The sequence below is a fragment of the Cheilinus undulatus genome, linkage group 9 (assembly GCF_018320785.1).
Source record: "Cheilinus undulatus linkage group 9, ASM1832078v1, whole genome shotgun sequence".
Classification (NCBI taxonomy): domain Eukaryota; kingdom Metazoa; phylum Chordata; class Actinopteri; order Labriformes; family Labridae; genus Cheilinus; species Cheilinus undulatus.
In genome coordinates this window covers 3,824,580-3,841,258 of record NC_054873.1, presented here as the reverse complement: position 1 = coordinate 3,841,258, position 16,679 = coordinate 3,824,580, and the positions used below count along the sequence as shown (strand labels likewise).

The 16,679-nt window shown below is 40.9% G+C and overlaps 1 protein-coding gene across 1 annotated transcript; it reads right to left on the bottom strand.

Annotated features, from left to right (window-relative positions):
• Positions 1–3,905: 3,905 nt before the first annotated feature.
• Positions 3,906–12,492, bottom strand: LOC121515276 (E3 ubiquitin/ISG15 ligase TRIM25-like). The gene is made up of 4 exons (XM_041795966.1): positions 12,430–12,492; positions 6,774–7,877; positions 6,190–6,343; positions 3,906–4,473 (listed from the first exon to the last, which is right to left on the bottom strand). Exons 2-3 carry the CDS (start codon positions 7,866–7,868, stop codon positions 6,191–6,193), a joined length of 1,248 nt encoding a protein of 415 aa, XP_041651900.1. The 5' UTR covers positions 7,869–7,877; positions 12,430–12,492; the 3' UTR covers positions 3,906–4,473; position 6,190.
• Positions 12,493–16,679: the final 4,187 nt, after the last annotated feature.

Here is a 16,679-nt window from a genome sequence, read left to right as displayed (position 1 = left end):
TCCTACATACACAGGCGGTCCAAGTTGAAGTCCGGTCTGTTTCTTATTTGCTACTTTCTCAATGAGAGGCAGCTACACACACTGTTATTGGCTGTAACTGGTGATAGGGGGGCAGTATAAAATGGAACAGTGTAGTTACAGTGGGTATGCTATGCTAGACAAAAATGTGCACAGTGTACACCCAGCTGTAGTCAGCATGTTCACTGGAATCCTGTCGTGTTGGTCTGTTTTATGTTTTAACTTTAACAGTACACCCAGTTTTTTAATCAGTCAGTTTATCCACAAAACCAACAAACATACAGAACAATCCTCCATGATAATTCATAAAAAACTCACTTGTGAAATGGAGCTCATCAGAAGCTATGCAGAGCTTGCAGACTGGGGCCCAGACATCATTACATCATTTACAAATAACACATAATACATAACATACACAATTACAAACTCAACCAACCTTCCTAATATTATCTCAACACTCTAACACATCCTAAAATTTACTCTAAAGATCCTAAATATGACACTGAAACAGTGCATGTAGACAATGGCCCTTAGAAAATAGCAATATAAATTAACTGGAGTATATTTTTATATGGGAAGCTATTAAGAAATGAGCAGAGATCCTCTGAGGGTTAGGATTTAACATATTTTAGTAGCAGCTGTGGTCTCAGGCTCTTTTTGAAGACAGACAAAAATGATGACATTTTATTGTGGTTTCAAGCTCAATCCACATTTGTGGACTTCTGCAGGTCTCACTAAAACTTCTATATTTCAGCTTACTTTTACCTGTTAGTTGTTTGTTCTTTGTATTATGTGCATGAGAGAGAGTGCACATTGGAATAAGATCACATCGTCTATCATTGAGTCTACATACATTAAACATCATACAAGCATTTTAAAAAATAACTACATTCAGTGAGCTTCAGAAGTTTGAGGTTATCAAACACAAGCCTGATCCTGGAGTGCTCTAAATCAGTAATGCTGCTGTCAACCTGTCTGAAAATCAGCAGAGGTACCTGGGAATGCACCTTACAATATTCTGTTGGACTTTAAAGGACACAATTTGATGTTGATTTGTTATGAATATTTCAATATCTGCTGGTTTAGTGATTGGGCCTCACAAGCCTGATTTTGGAGCGCTCTAAATCAATAATGCTACGGTTAAAGTGTCCGAAATTCAATTGAAAGTTTACTTTCTGATGCATTTTGACATGTTTCAAAAAATTAACAGGGACCATCAAGACAGTAAAGATTTGATTTCCATTCATGGATTTGTCGCATCAGCCATTTTCCAAGAGAACCCGAATTTTCATGATGCCACTGAACGCATCACAGACACAGTCCCGTAAAATTTTGTCTACGTGTGCAACAGAATTTAAAGCCTGGTTGGTGTGACTGCATTTATCTGAAGCACAGATGGTGTGACTGCAGTATGATTAAGGGGCAGCGCCGTTATGGAGCCAGTGCAGAGCATAAATACATAAATAAATAAATCATAGCAGCCCCAAAGTGAGTCGGCTCCCCGGGACAAAGCCCCGGACTGCCACACTGCTACCTGCTTAGTTGTCTGAGCGTCTCTGTTGTAAACAATCCAGCATGGTCTGCCTTTGGCTAAGGGGGGCAACTCTCTCTTGGCGGTGTGCTTGGCCAGCAAGCGGTCCGGGGTATTGAAGACTCTACAGAGTCTGGGTGACAAAGTTCACGTCAACAGTAAGAGAAAATAACTTCAATCTTATCTGGCATGATCTGAAGCTGAACCTGACATTGAAAAGGCTCTGTCCTGTATCCATATCTGCTCGCTTGCACTGCATCATCACGGCATTTCCTGATCTCTAAAGCTATGAGATGGATCGAGGGTCACAGAGAACGCGCATGCATTAATTGTACAACAAAAAAAGTAGTGGTGTTAAAATAATTTGAGTTAAAGTGATATTAAAGAGTTAACGTGTTCAGGAATGGACAGAAAACCAACGAAACTCTTGGAAGCTTTTAAAGGGTTTTTATTTCAAACATCAAAAAGAATTAACAATGAATGAAATGACAAATGAATACATCATAGAATAGAAGTGACTAAATGCTTTAAAAGACCTTTAAATCCTATCAACAAGGAGTCATCTGAGACCATTTATACCTGGATGTTTAGTTTCTGTTTATCTCTGTTGGTTGGTTTCTGATTTTCTGTTTTTACCTCATAGATCCAGCTATGCCTCCTTCTGGATTTCCTGCCTTGACTGAAGTTGGATTACCGTTCAGCCTACAGTCACTGGGACACTCCCTGACTGGACTGTCTGTTCAGCCCAAACCAGTACTCGTCTGGTATATCTGAGGCTACCTAAGATGAACAGCTTTGACCAGCAACACAGAAGTCCCAGGAACACGTGCCAACTAGACCTAAAGCTGGAGTCTCCAAAAGACAATCAGGGCAGCAAGAAGGAGCTTTTCTATCTCTGGCAGCCTGGAAGTCTGGAAAGTCTTTGAGTCACTGGTCTCTGAGCTTTGAGACTTAAAAGTTTAAATTTAGTTCCAGATTGTCTGGAGGATTTTACTTCAGCACAGAGTCTCAAATGGCCCCGCTGGTTTTTACACTGTCTCAGCAACAGCAGCTGAGCCACACAAACCTTGATGGTACACAAAACGTGACAAAACTTAAAAAACACCTCTGTAATAATGATTATATGTGAATAAAGGAAACTTATCAAATTCCTACTTAAATGTATGTAAAGTCACTGACAGAGTAAATGATCAAACAAGCCTACAGTAGAGCAAAGAGAGTAAATTAATGAGAATAATTCAATCATCACTTTATTTCCAATCCTTCTTTAAAAGCACACACTCAGCCTGCCAGGCTTTAATGTACATGCCTTAAAGTGCTTGGTCAGACCTACTTCTTTTATAATGGGATGTTTACAGTAATTCTGTACACCGTGTGAAAACTTTGGTTTTACAAATCCTATCCCACAAACTCCTACATCTCAAGATTAGCTAAGATCAGCTACAAACATGAGTTTTATAATACACCATGAAACATTCATTTATAACTGCCGGTTACCAGGATATATGGATATTATATATTAAATGATTTGCACAAAAATATGATTCCTAAAGATCTTATTTCATTTTATGATGGAAAAAATAAAAAAAGGAATAAACAACTAACCCCTGGACTGGGTAAATTTAATGTTTATTCCTTTAAATCTCTACACTTAAAATTATTCACCAAGACATAAATTTATATTAAGACTGTAAGAATGGATTGAAAATATTGGGCTAATCGTTTAAAACATATTAAAGTTATAACATTCTAATCCTCCAGGTGGCGCTGTCTATCATTCAGAGACGTTCCTCATCCTCTCCTGCCCCTCCATGTCCTCATCTCTGCTAAGTGTGTCTTGGGGGGATTTGGTATATTCAAATCTTTTTGACTCTAACTTTGATCTTGTTGTCATAATCTAGTATTTTGTTGGTAATCGTGTTTTTGGATTATTCTTATTTTTGAGTGCTACAGTTTCCTCTTTAGTTTGTATCTAATCTGAATTAAAGGCCGACTCAGACTACACGCATTTAGCCAGATTTAGACCCCACTGCAATGTTGAAGCTCATTGGGAAAACTCAGGCCTGATTTAGAGTGGCGGGTTACAACAACAGGTCTTGTAGTGTGACATAATTAATGACATGTCCAAGACACCCCACGACCACGACTCGACAGGACTAGCATGTCAGAATTTCTCTTATATTGATGTCTAGTTTGACACCCTGACTATAAAGACATGGGTTGATGAGTTTGGTGTGGAAGTATTTGACCGGCCCACACAGAGCCCTGACCTTAACTCCATCCAGCACCTTTGGGATGAACTGGAACAGAGATTGTGAGCCAGGCCTCCTGGTTCAACATCAGTGCCTGACCTCATAAATGCTCTACAGAATGAATGGACACAAGTCCCCACAGAATCACTCCAGAATCTTGCGGAAAGCCTTCCAAGAAGAGTGGAGACTGTTATAGCTGCAAAAGGGGGACAACTCTGGAATTCTGGAGGTGAGTAAGGAGAGTCTCTTTCTCCTCTGATGCCGTCCAGCTCTGGAGGAGGAGAAGGGCCGGGAGGGGGAGGTGGAGGTTAGGGAGGTGGAGCAGGAGCACCACTGTTGATGGGAGACTGGTGTGCTGGTGGAGGAGGCGGGGCTTGAGGAGCTACAGTAGAGTGGGAGGAGGAGGGGGAGGCTGGCGGTGATGGTGGGGAGGAGAAGAAGGCTAGTGACCTCCTCCTTTTGGAGGAGGGGGAGGAGGCAGCGGGGCTCCTAGAGGTTTTCTTCTTGATGGAGGAGGAGGGCGAGGAGCTGAGGCAGGAGCTCTGGACGGAGGAGGAGGAAGAGGAGCTCCAAGGTCTTTGGACGGAGGAGGAGGACAAGATTTTCCACGGCTTTCTCTGTGGAGTGGTGGAGGAGGAGGGGCACTGCCATGAGATGGAATTGGAGGGGGAACTGCAGGAGACAGACAAAAAAAATCCATGAACCATCAGCTCACTGGAAGATGAAATAATTTAAATGTCACCACGACTCCACACCTGATGGTTCTGCTAAAGTTTTAAGTTCTTATGTAACAGTAAACCCTGGTGACCCAGAACCTGATGGCCACTCTGACTGAGCTCCAGAGATCCTGAGTGGAGATGGGACAAATTTCCAGAAGGACAACCATCACTGCAGCCCTCTGGGTTTGACGCTGGATGGATGGGTGCTTTATTTATCCCAAAGAAAACTGAAGAGAGGAAATCTCCCTACTCTTTGGTGGTAAACTGGTTTCAATAAAATCTATGATACTCTGTTATATTTTAAAAAACTTTCAAATTTAAACACCTAAAAAGTCAGGATTTGATGCTCTTTTTAACTTTGTGTGAGATCAGATTTTATGTTTCTAGTCACTGCAATTTTTGTTGAAAAACAGGAATGTATTCACCAGGGTTCATTTAAGTTCAGGTCAACACCAACGCTAATCAACAACTGATGACCTGTAAACATCAGAGAATGACATCAGAAAACTCTGAATTAACTGAGCATGAAAAAGATCTTCTGTTTTTCTGTGATTCTTTTAGATCCAACCATTGATGTCTGAGATTCAGGTTCACACACACTCAGACACACACACCTCCATCATCCTAAATTTGGATTCCTGTCACAGTCCTCTCGTCACTCCCGCTTTCAAACGGAACGGTTTAAAGACTGAGTAAGTAACGTTCCATAAGAACCGGGTAGAATCAACTCTACTCCCCCTCCCTTCCTGTTCTTCTCCCTGTTTGAGCTCCGTAGCTCCGCCCCTCTTCTCACATACCTCCTCACGATTGTGCCTGTCTGCTGAATAGAATACTGATGGTGGCAAAGCTCTCGTGGAGTGATTTTGCTCCGCTCTTCCACTGAACTCAATGGCTGAATCACAGGTTAGAAAAGACTTAGTCTCAGCATGAACAAGTTCTATATAGGACCAAACACCACTGGTAACTCCGCCATTGTATCAACTTCTCACTGAGCTGAGGGGCGGAAGCGCACCTAATACAGCGGCCAATAGGAACGCTCCCTCTGACCTGAGCCTGACAGGCTGTGAGCACTAGCCTCCTTATTGGTTGAAGCATCGGCCCTTGCTGGTTTTTCTCAAGTGAGAGTGCATTGCAGAAGTGTGTTATTCTGTTAGATGGCTTCAATAACAAGACCCTGACGGGTTGTGTTGTTTTTTGGGCATCGAACACTAAAAATAAATCGCTTACTGCAGCTTTAACATGAATAAAACGTGGAGAGAAACTCGGGAAAGAAGAGGAGGAGTCTGTCACGTAGAATAAAAAACTCCGACAGAAGATTCTGTTTAATGTGTGCACCTCAAACCTGCTGTCTGATAGAAAAATACAGCAGAGGAAAAGAAAATGATACTTTAGGTGAAACTGTGAGATGACTTCAAGTGAGTTCATAAAAAAAGTCACATGGTTTTAGCTTGAAGGAAAAGTAAACTCTCAGGAAAGCCAAGTCAGACAGGCTGCGCTATGATTTGATACTTTCAGACTTACGTATATGCACTTTGCCTTTTTCTCCTACCTGACAGAACCAGTCACATAGATGCAAAAACCAATCATTGTGCAGTAAAATCCTGATCAACTCCAAGGAGATTCAGTCTTTAGACCCTGCTGCAGGATTTTCCTTTATATATTTTCTCACCCTACTTCCTGAACTCGTTCTTGACCGCCTCCACGCCTCCCTTCTTCTGGATGAAGTTGTTGATGACCTTAGACGTCTCTCGGTCCTTTAGCTGAGCCTCAGTGATGCCACAGATGTCAAAGAGGTTCTTCATCTCCGGGTCCAGGTTGTTTGGCTGCAGATTTAACAAAACAAAGAGCATTTTAAGAAGAACATTCATGCCTACTGTCCCAAGACATCTATTTCTATAAAGCTCATTTAGAAAAACATATAACATAACATAATAACATAAAACATAATATAACATAACATATCATAAAAATAAGTCCTGTATAACTAAAATAACAAATTGAAATCCTGCTGTGATGTATGTTTTACTTTAAAAAGTTAATAGTTTCAAATAACTCAGAAAAAAAGAGACTGATAAATAAGTGATATGTTATGTTGTTTGAGTGTTTACTGGCCCTTTTAACAGACATTTAAGAACTGAGTTTACTGCTGCATTTATAAGTGAAAAGTAATGGTACTGAGTACCAACAATACTGGCCCAGTATTTACTTAGTATGGGACAGATACTGAATTTTGCATTATAGTGTCACATCCACCTCAAGTTGCTGGACTCTCCTCGGCTTGGCCACAAACAGCTTCTTCATCTGTTCACTGATGGTCTCCTCCAGCTGCTTCACAGCTCTCACCACAGTCCCCTCATATGAAGGTGGATGGACTCTGACTTCAGTCCAGTCCTTGGTGGGTGGAGCAGCGTTCAGAGACGTGAAGTTCTGGAGGAGTTGGAGGTGGTCTTCAGAGCGTGAGAGCTGCTCCACCTCAGCACTTCTCTTCTCCAGCTCAGAGATTTCCTGTTCCAGCTCTCTGATGAAGCCTTCAGCCTGTTTCTCCGTCTCTCTCTGCTTCTCTTTGATGCTGTTGATGAGCTCAGCCTGGCGTCTCTCTACAGATTCTTTCAGAGTGCTGAAGACTCTAACACCTTCTGCTATCTCTCTGTCTGCGTTCTCATCACTGAGCTCCACTGAGTGTTTGAGCTCTTCAATCTTCACTCGTCTCTTCTTGATCATCTGCTGAATTTCAGCCTCTGTCTTCCCCAGCTCGGCCTTCTTCCCTTCATATTCTTCTTTCAGAGGAACAACATCATGAGTCTTGTGGTCTGAATAGGTGCACATCACGCAGACACACCTCTGGTCGTTCTTACAGAACAGCTCCAGCAGTTTGTCGTGCTTCTCACACATCCTGTCTTCCAGGTTCTCCACAGGGTCGATCAGCTGATGTCTCTTCAGACCTGACTTGGTCAGATGAGGCTCCAGGTGAGTCTCACAGTAAGAAGCCAGACACACCAGGCAGGACTTCAGGGCCTTCAGTTTGGTTCCAGTGCAGATGTCACAGGGAACTCCTCCTGGTTTGGAAACTTGTCTCTCTGAGCTGCTGCTGCTGGGTTTCTGCTGAGCTGACTGTCTGAACTGAGCAGCCATCTCCTTGAGGACAGTGTTGATCTTCAGCTGTGGTCTGGTGGAGAACCTCTCATTACAGTTGGGGCACCGATGTGAGACATTACTATCCCAGTGTACAGTGATGCAGTTTTGACAGAAGTTGTGTCCACATGGTGTGCTGACGGGATCAGTGAAGACATCCAGACAGATGGAGCACAGGAACTGATCTTCAGTCAGCAGACAGCTGGCAGCAGCCATTTCTACAACCTGGGGACAAAAAGTGCATGTTTAAAATTAGAAAATTTAGTATTTCAAACACAAAGACAACTCCATATTGAAAATGTGAAATCAATCCTTCCCATTGTGTTGATTATTGAATTAAACAGCAGTGAGGTATTCTTGGTCATGATGCACCAATGCATGGGTCTTACATCAGCTGATGGTCCTCCTGCTAAAAGTCATTAGCCCATCTGCAAATAATCTGACCTGCACTGACAGCAGTAGTCAGGATCGTCAAAACTGGAAATCAGACAAATCAAAAGAACATGCTGTTCTGAGACAAATGCTTAAATAAGACAAAAGTCATGGCAGTCTTTTGCTGTGCATGCTTAACTGGTTTTTCAGATCAGCTGCCTTTGCAGCTAGCTCAGTATTTTGGATGTGGTTACAATTGGCCCAAGAATATTGGGACACTTTAAACATTCTCCTCTACTCACACCTGCAGGTTGTGCAGGTTCAGTCAAGAGTACGCCAAAAGTCTACAGCAGGATGTCTCAGCCTGGAGGAATAGTCCATTTAACATGATGCAGAATCTCTTTGAACAATGACAAACTTTCCACATACAGTGCTGTGAAAAAGTATTTGCCTCCTTTCTGATTCCTGAGTTTTTAGCATATTTATCACACTTAAATGTTGGGAATTTCATACCTCTTTTATATTTCACAGACAACCCAAGTAAATAGCAAATGCAGTGTCTGAGTGATTATCAAATTTTTTAAGGGGTAAAAAAAATCCAAACCTATCTGACCCTGTGTGAAAAAGTAATTGCCCCCTGTACCTAATAACTGGTTGTTCTACCCTTGGCAGCAATAACTGAAATCAAGCGTTGCTTGGCTGCTGATGAGTCTTTCACATCACTGTGGAGGAATGTTGTCCCACTCTTCTTCACAGAATTGCTTTAACTCGGCCATATTGGAGGGTTTTCCAGCATGAACTGCCCATTTCAGGTCACACCACAGCATCTCAACTAGACTTAAGCGTGGACTTTGACTTGGCCACTCCAAAACCTTCATTTTGTTTATTTTGAGCCATTCAGAGGTGGACTTGCTGGTATGTTTTGGTCGTTGTCCTGCTGCATAACCCAAGAGTGCTTGAGCTTGAGGTCATGAACTGATGGCCGGACGTTGGCCTTCAGGATTTTCTGGTAGACAACAGAATTCATGGTTCCATCAATCACAGCAAGTGGTCCAGGTCCTGAAGCAGCAAAGCAGCCCCAGACCATCACACTGCCACCACCATGTTTGACTGTTGATGATGTTCTTTTTATCAAATGCTGTGTTATTTTTACTACAGATGTAACGGGCCGCACACCTTCAAGAAAGTTCAGCTTTTGTCTCATCAGTCCACAGAATAATCCTCCAAAAGTCTTGGGGATCATCAGGATGTTTCTTGGCAAATGTGAGACGAGTCTTTGTGTTCTTTTTTGTCAGCAGTGGTTTTGGCTTTGGAACTCTCCCATGATGCCATTGTTGCCCAGCGTCTTTCTAACGGTTGAGTCATGAACTCTGACCTTAACTGAGGCCAGTGAGGCCTGCAGGTCTTTGGATGGGGTTCTGAGTTCTCCTTGATGAGTCGTCATTGCACTCTTGGAGTCATTTTGGTTGGCCGACCACTTCTGGGAAGTTTCACCACGGTTCCCATTTTTCTCCATTTGTGGATAATGGCTCTGACTGTGGTTCTCTGGAGTCCCAAAGCCTTGGAAATGTCTTTGTAACCTTTTCCAGACTGATAGATTTCAATCACTTTGTTTCTCATTTGTTCTTAAATTTCTTTTGGATGGTGACATGATGCGTTTCTTTCTGAGATCTTGTCGTCTACTTCACTTTGTCTGACAGCTTCTATTTAAGGGATTTCTTCATTCATCAAATCTGGTAATCAGGCCTGGGTGTGGCCAGTGAAACTGAACTCAGCTTTCCAAGAACTGTGGTTAATCACAGTTAACTCATGATTTCACAAGGGGCGCAATTACTTTTTCACACAGGTTCAGATAGGTTTAGATTTTGTCCTACCTTAAAACCTTAAATAATCATTCAGACACTGCATTTTCTATTTACTTGTGCTGTCTTTGTGAAATATAAAAATTGGTTTGATGATCCAAAACATTTGTGACTAAAGCTGGTAAAAACTCCTGCAAGTCATCTGAGATCATTTTTGAGTTTTTTTACACATCATGAAAGCGTAGATTCCACGCTTTCAAATGGTGTATCATACACCTTAATCTGAGCATATTTTACAAAGATATGCTCATTTGAATGTTAACTTCTAGTTTTTGTTTGTTCTGAGAAAATCAGGCTCAAAGTTTCAGGACTTTTCCTACCTTCAGGCAGGCCAGTCAATGGGCATGAACAATAGAGCCACATTTACATAAAGTCCACCCAAACCAAGCTTCTGAATCGGACTGGTGACGCTCATCAAAACATTCCCATTGGAAATCTGCCTTCATCAAACTTTCACTGTCGAGTGATCTTGAAGTTGTCCCAAGTCTGTTGATCATTCTTGCTGCTTCTTCATCGTCTCTTCTACTTTTCTCCGCTGCAGGGTGCATCTTGAGGCTTGTTGATAAAGGTGATAGCTAGAAACAGCTGTATTTACATGCCGTGAAGGGGTGACATTTGAGCCATGCGGTGATTGTTATTGCCCATCTCACTGGGCCAAACTGCGAACAATGGCAGGCTGAGTGGCCAATTATCACCCAGCAGTTTCGCTTTCCCCTCCCCTCAATATCCCTTCAGCAACTCCGAAAACAGGGCATTTTAAAACACAAAATTAATGCTTTTAAATATCACATTTGTGTTACTTTTTTCATTGATTGAGTAGTTAAAATGTTAGACTTGCATAAAATGAGAAAAAAACGAAAAATGATCATTTTGAAGAAAATGACTTAGTATCCATTTTTCTCAACCACCGGAATGCCGACTTGCAGGAACTTCATCTGACTTCGGTCACATTTAAGTGTGATAAATACGCAAAAAAGGCAGGAATCAGAAAGCGGGCAAATATTTTTTCACCGCACTGTACATTTTCCAATACTGGAATACAAATGTGCATGTACAAAATGCCTCACTGACGTCCAATGACCCCCGGGGAATGTTTCAGCATTTACACTTTCAGGAGTTCACGTTTGGTTGTTTTCTCTGTGTCTAAACCAGTTAAAGTTCATCATTAATACAATAAGTTTCCTATTTCTTCTTCTTTTCTCCTCCTGTCTTTTTCTCTCTTTTCTCTCTCAGTCTCCTCATTAATAGACGAATCAGCTGTTCTAATTACTGGATACTGAGGGACACATTTCAGACTACAGCTGTGTTATTGATGACATGTTAAAGTATACTGACATTAGACCCTACAGTAGTAGGAGCAGTGCTGCATTTAAAGAGAGGACAAATGACCGGCTGAACTTGAAGGAATTAAGTCAAGTTATTAGTGAACAAACACTCAAATAAGCTGGATGTATACTTATATAAATAGACTAAAATATCTATTTTACTTTGCAATGTCCAGTTTTTAAAATGAAAAATATGCAGAAAAAGCTGCAGAGGCTGTCAAAAACAAAAAGGGTTAGGGAATAAATTTTGGAAGTGATCAGGATCGTATTCTAGATTCACAAGATTTTTATATTTCACTTTATTTCTTTGATTTCATCTTTTTGTAACAATGAGCTGCCTTAGCTCTGTATCAAGTATCACTTATGAAAACCAAACATTTCACTCAGTTGGAGCTTCACACTAAAGGCATTTCATTGGCATGACACACCTTGACTTTTATTTTGAAGGAACATGAGACTACTTCCTTACAGGAAATGCCTGAGTTTAATGTTAGCACTTAATGACTCATCAAAATGCCTCCAGGCTGCAGACAAAACCACCAACATTTTATCAATTCTTTGACAGAGGATCAGTTTGAAATATGTCAGAGCTGCAGCATCCACTTAACTTTGTGGGAGTTCTTTTAAATTCCCAGTAAAATGGGGACATTTCTGGGGATGGGTCTGTTAGAACGGGGACTGTCCCCTGAAATCAGGGACGTCTGGTCACTCATCAAATAATCTACAAGAATAAAATGGACTCATTTCACTGACAGACCTTTAACTAAAGTCTGACTGAGGAACAATCACTGTCAGATGTATTGATCATGAGTAAAACACAGCAGAGTGAAAAAGTGGAACAGCCAACCCCGGTCTCCCCTACTCTCCACTCCCTACTCAACTCACTGAGAAACTATTTATACTGGGATGGTCAGCTTGTAGTAAAACTGGTCTATCTGGTTTGTTTTCTTCATGATGACTAAATAAAGCCTCTGCTTTCTACTAAACAAAGTCAATCAGTGAGATCTGTCACGTTCAAACTAGTTTCTAAGTTGGAGGAAAGAGCTGTAAAAGAGTGTAAAGTAGCTAAAGATGATCCTAGCTGTGTATTCAGTCTGATAAGAACTAGTCTGAGTTCAGTCTCTCTTCTTCAGCTTTGACTTGTGTTTAGTGCTGGACTTCAAACAACATTTAGTCTGAATAGTTAGTGTTGTTGTGTGTGTTAGTCAGTGTACTCACCAGTGTTTGTCTTCAGTTGAATTAGTCTTCAGAGAGAAACAGAGAGACGTCTCCTCTCCTGCAGCTCTGCCAACACTCTGACTAACTTTCACTTTGACTTTCTGAAAAAAACATCCACCTTCTCTGAGGAACGCCCTTCTTACACACATAACACAAAGTGCCAAAATGACTAATACTATCAAAATAAAAGCATAAAAAAAATATTCAGTGCATTCCAAATAAACACGAGCAACTAAATCCATCTTTTAGTATTTTCACCAGTTAAATAACTACATGTGAAATGATCAGACTATTAGTAATCCTGAGTGAGTAGGGCTGATATCTAATAAACATATGATAAATCCACTTGGCCACAAACTCTGTTCTGATGAACAACAACAGAAGGATAACAGGAGGAAAAAGGTTCCAGCTCAAATATTTCAGCACCACGGACAGCGCAGTGTGCTGACAGGCAGACAGTGAGAAGATAGAAAACAAGATATGAAATAAAGGTTCAAATAAAGGGGGATCATGTTTCACTCACAGGTCGTTGTCTCTGCTCAGTCTGCTGTGTTTCCTGTAGTCCATGTGTGTCCATGATCCTCCACTGAAGTATAATCTGAACTAGTCCCGGTCCATCAGAAACCTTCATCCTCCTCTCCCTCATGATGACAGAACTGCCAACCACACAAACACTAGCAGCTCTTAATGATCCTCAGATGAAGGAAACTCCGTTCAGCTGACGGGGATGGTTGGTGGACAGGTATCCTCCACCTTCACCTCTCATGGATGGGTCTCCCAGGTGTTGGTGGTAGTAGTCCTCCTACCTTGGAGTCATTTCCTCCTCTTCCTCGCTAAACTCGTCGTTAGCCGCAGTCAGGCTAATGCTAGCAGTAACTTAGAACGGTTACCGTCGTCTTCATCCGTTTCATGATCTTCACTGTTGTTGTTTGAGGATGAGGAAGATGAGCAGTTAGATGTAAGAGGAGCACATGGAGATTTTTAACCTTTCTCACTCTCATGCTTCACATGTTTTAACGCCAAATTTGTGTTTTCTCTCAGTTTTGGCGCTAAAAGCAAACTGTGTGAAAACGAAGCTAGCTGGATCGTAATGACCGCCCATCAATCCCATGATGCTTAGCGCGATGCTAAAGGTATTTTAAAGGTATTGTTCTGTTTTCAAAACTTAAAATTAACTTTTCACTTCTGGTGAATTTCAATAAAATGTTGCAGTTTGTTGATTTTTGGTCGTTTTTGTTCAATTTATGTTCAACAGCAAGAGCTGTTAGCCTACTGCACTTTATATTTTCTAACATTTCTATTAAATGTTGGTTGGAGCAGTGGTTCTCAACCTTGGGGTAGGGTCCCCATTGGGGATCGCGAGACACTGAGCTGGGGTCTCCAGATTCCTTAAAGAAATTAAGAATATTTTTATAATTACACTGTTGCCACTTTACACCAATTTAGCCAAATTTTAACTTTTTCTCACCATCTTTTCTGACCAATTTTGGCACATTTTTGCCACTCAAAACCCATTTTTGTCCTTTTTAAACCCTTTCCACCACTTTTTTTCCAGCCCGTTTTTGCCACTACTAAACCAAATCTTGCCACTTTCCACCTGTTGTTGGCTCTGTTGACCAGTTTTTGCCACTCTAACCCCTATTTACCACTTTTTGCCCATGTTAACCACATTTTACTTTTTGATATGCCCATTTTTGCCAGTTTAACCAATTTCAGACAATTTCTTCCTCAGTTAACTCCTTTTGCCATTTTAAATCAATTTTTCAAAACCAAATTTTCAATTTTTTGCCACTTTAAAGCCATTTCAGCTACTTTTTAATCATCTTTTACCGCTTTATATACCCGTTTTTGCCACTTTAACCCATTTCTGCTCCTTTAAAAATCCAATTTCACCACCTTATCCACCATAATTAACCCGTTTTCTGTTTTTAAGAAAAGGGATTTATATTTTTAAGAGGACACCTTACTACACAAATGAATAAAAATGATATTTGTTTCTTTGATAAGAGTGGTTTTTATTCAGGTTAAATATAAAATATGGATACCACAGCATGACTTTACAATGGACCATGATTTTGCAGACCCCAAGTTTGGTTGGGCCCCAGAAAGCTCTCCACTTTTTCCCCCCTTAAGGACAGCCCAGTCTGCACTGCACATGTTCATGGCTGTGTTTGGCCACCTTCAGGTACAGTGGGGGTCCCCGGTCCTTGGCCCCTTTATTTTGGGGGTCGCGGGCTGAAAAGATTGAGAAGCCCTGGGTTAGAGGATGATAGTCAGAATCAGTAAATGTCCTAATTGTTGAAAACATCAGTTCCCCACTCAGTCAGGGACAAACATCTGCTTCAATCACTGTATTAGTACAACCGAAGATTTTTTGGGGGATTTAATATGACCGAACAGATCTGAGAAATATCCTGTCACTGGTGTCCTGGACCGTAGTGTCCCCCTGGGACCAGTGCTGAAACACATCAGTCTGTTAGTTTAAGTCCAGTATCCACTAGGACAGTAAATGAGGCCTGATGCAATACTGACATAATAAATACTGCTGGTATAGATAAACTGGAACCATTTGCTCTCAAACTCTCAGCACACCTCGTAAATAAAAGCATAACCCATATTTTCTACCTAAGCATCATCTCTGGCATCATTCCCTAAGTTTAGAAGACTGCCTGTGTTATCCTCATTCACAAAGATGGATGCAGTCTAACCCTGAAGAATTATCGTCCAATCTCAAAGCTACCATGGTTTACTGTCCTTTATACTTGTGATAATTCCATCCATGAAGACACTCTAAAACTACAGTCAGCATTTAACAGTCATCAAAAATTTCTACATAACTTTGAACTGGTCCTAAACTGCTCTAAAACTAAATGGATGTTGTTCTCCAATACAAAATATATTGAATGTTTAAAAGACTATCAGGTGACAACAGGGTGATAGAAAGAGAACAATCTTGTAAATATCTAGGAAATAGAGAGCTGAAAATCTATCCAATGGTGCATGGTCTCTATCAATAATGAATTTCTTTGAACTTGGGAGAGTTGGAGAGTGTCTAAAACTGTAGATTCTATAAAAATAAAAGCATAAATAGTTACTTAATATATTCTGAAAAACACTGGTGACAAACATAATCTTTTAGTATTTACACCAAATGATCACCACATGTGAAATTATCAGGAACATTATGCTATAACTGCTTCTTTAAGTATTTAAAGTTTTGTTTTATCTTAAACACCTTAAAATTCAAGATTTTTTCACAAATCCAAAGTACAGAAAACTTGGGACGCTGTGTGAAATGGAAATCCTTTTTAACCTAAATTTAGCTGAATACAGCACAAAGACGGGATATTTAATGTTCAAACTGATCAACTTTATTGTTTTTTGGAAATAAACACAGATTCCTAAATTGATGCCTAAAGAATATTAAAACTAAATTGGGCCAGGGCCAAAAAAGACTGGTACAACCCACTCAAAATAACATGTGATGAAGGTGAAAGTTCCAGCAACTGCCTGGTACCTAGTTTAGTCCAGCAGGGGGCAGTGGTGTCACTGCAGAGTGGATAGGATTACAACAACAGCACATCCATGAAGAAGAGCAGATGGACAGAGAGAAAACATGACAGTGAGATAGACAGACTTTACAGCAAATTGGAAGATTTAAAAGACAGAAAGGCACTAAAACAGTTATCAGAATGGATTATATTGATAAATGCAGGAAAACTGGTTCTACTTGGTGGAGAGAAATAATGTGGCATTAAAAAAAAGAAATTGAAATAAAACCCACACTGAACTAAATCCAAAGACCTAACAATGCATGCATGGTCAGGTTTTTCTCTGTTATCTACTCAGTGTGACTGACAGGAGAGATGATCAGAGGAGCAGAGTTTTTAACTCTCTTGCTGTTTGAGGGACAAAAGTACGGGTAGATTTTCTCAGTGAAGGAGCAGCCAGTAAAGGAGTAGATCAGAGCTGCAGCATCAACGTCATAAAAGGAGACCAGACCCTCCTCATAATCCACAAACACCCCCACCTTCTCAGGACCAGACTGTAGAGAGAGACGGACTGATGGACCAGCACAAGCTTCATATTCATTACCATTCCTCAACCATATCGTCCAGAAACCATTCTGAGGACTTTCCGTGGTTTCTCCCTTCCTGTTGATCGACTCTCTGGCCACTCCTAAATCCCACTCAGTTTTCCCTTTAACCTGAACCTTGTAGTAAAATCTGCCTGAAGAGAAACTCTGCTTT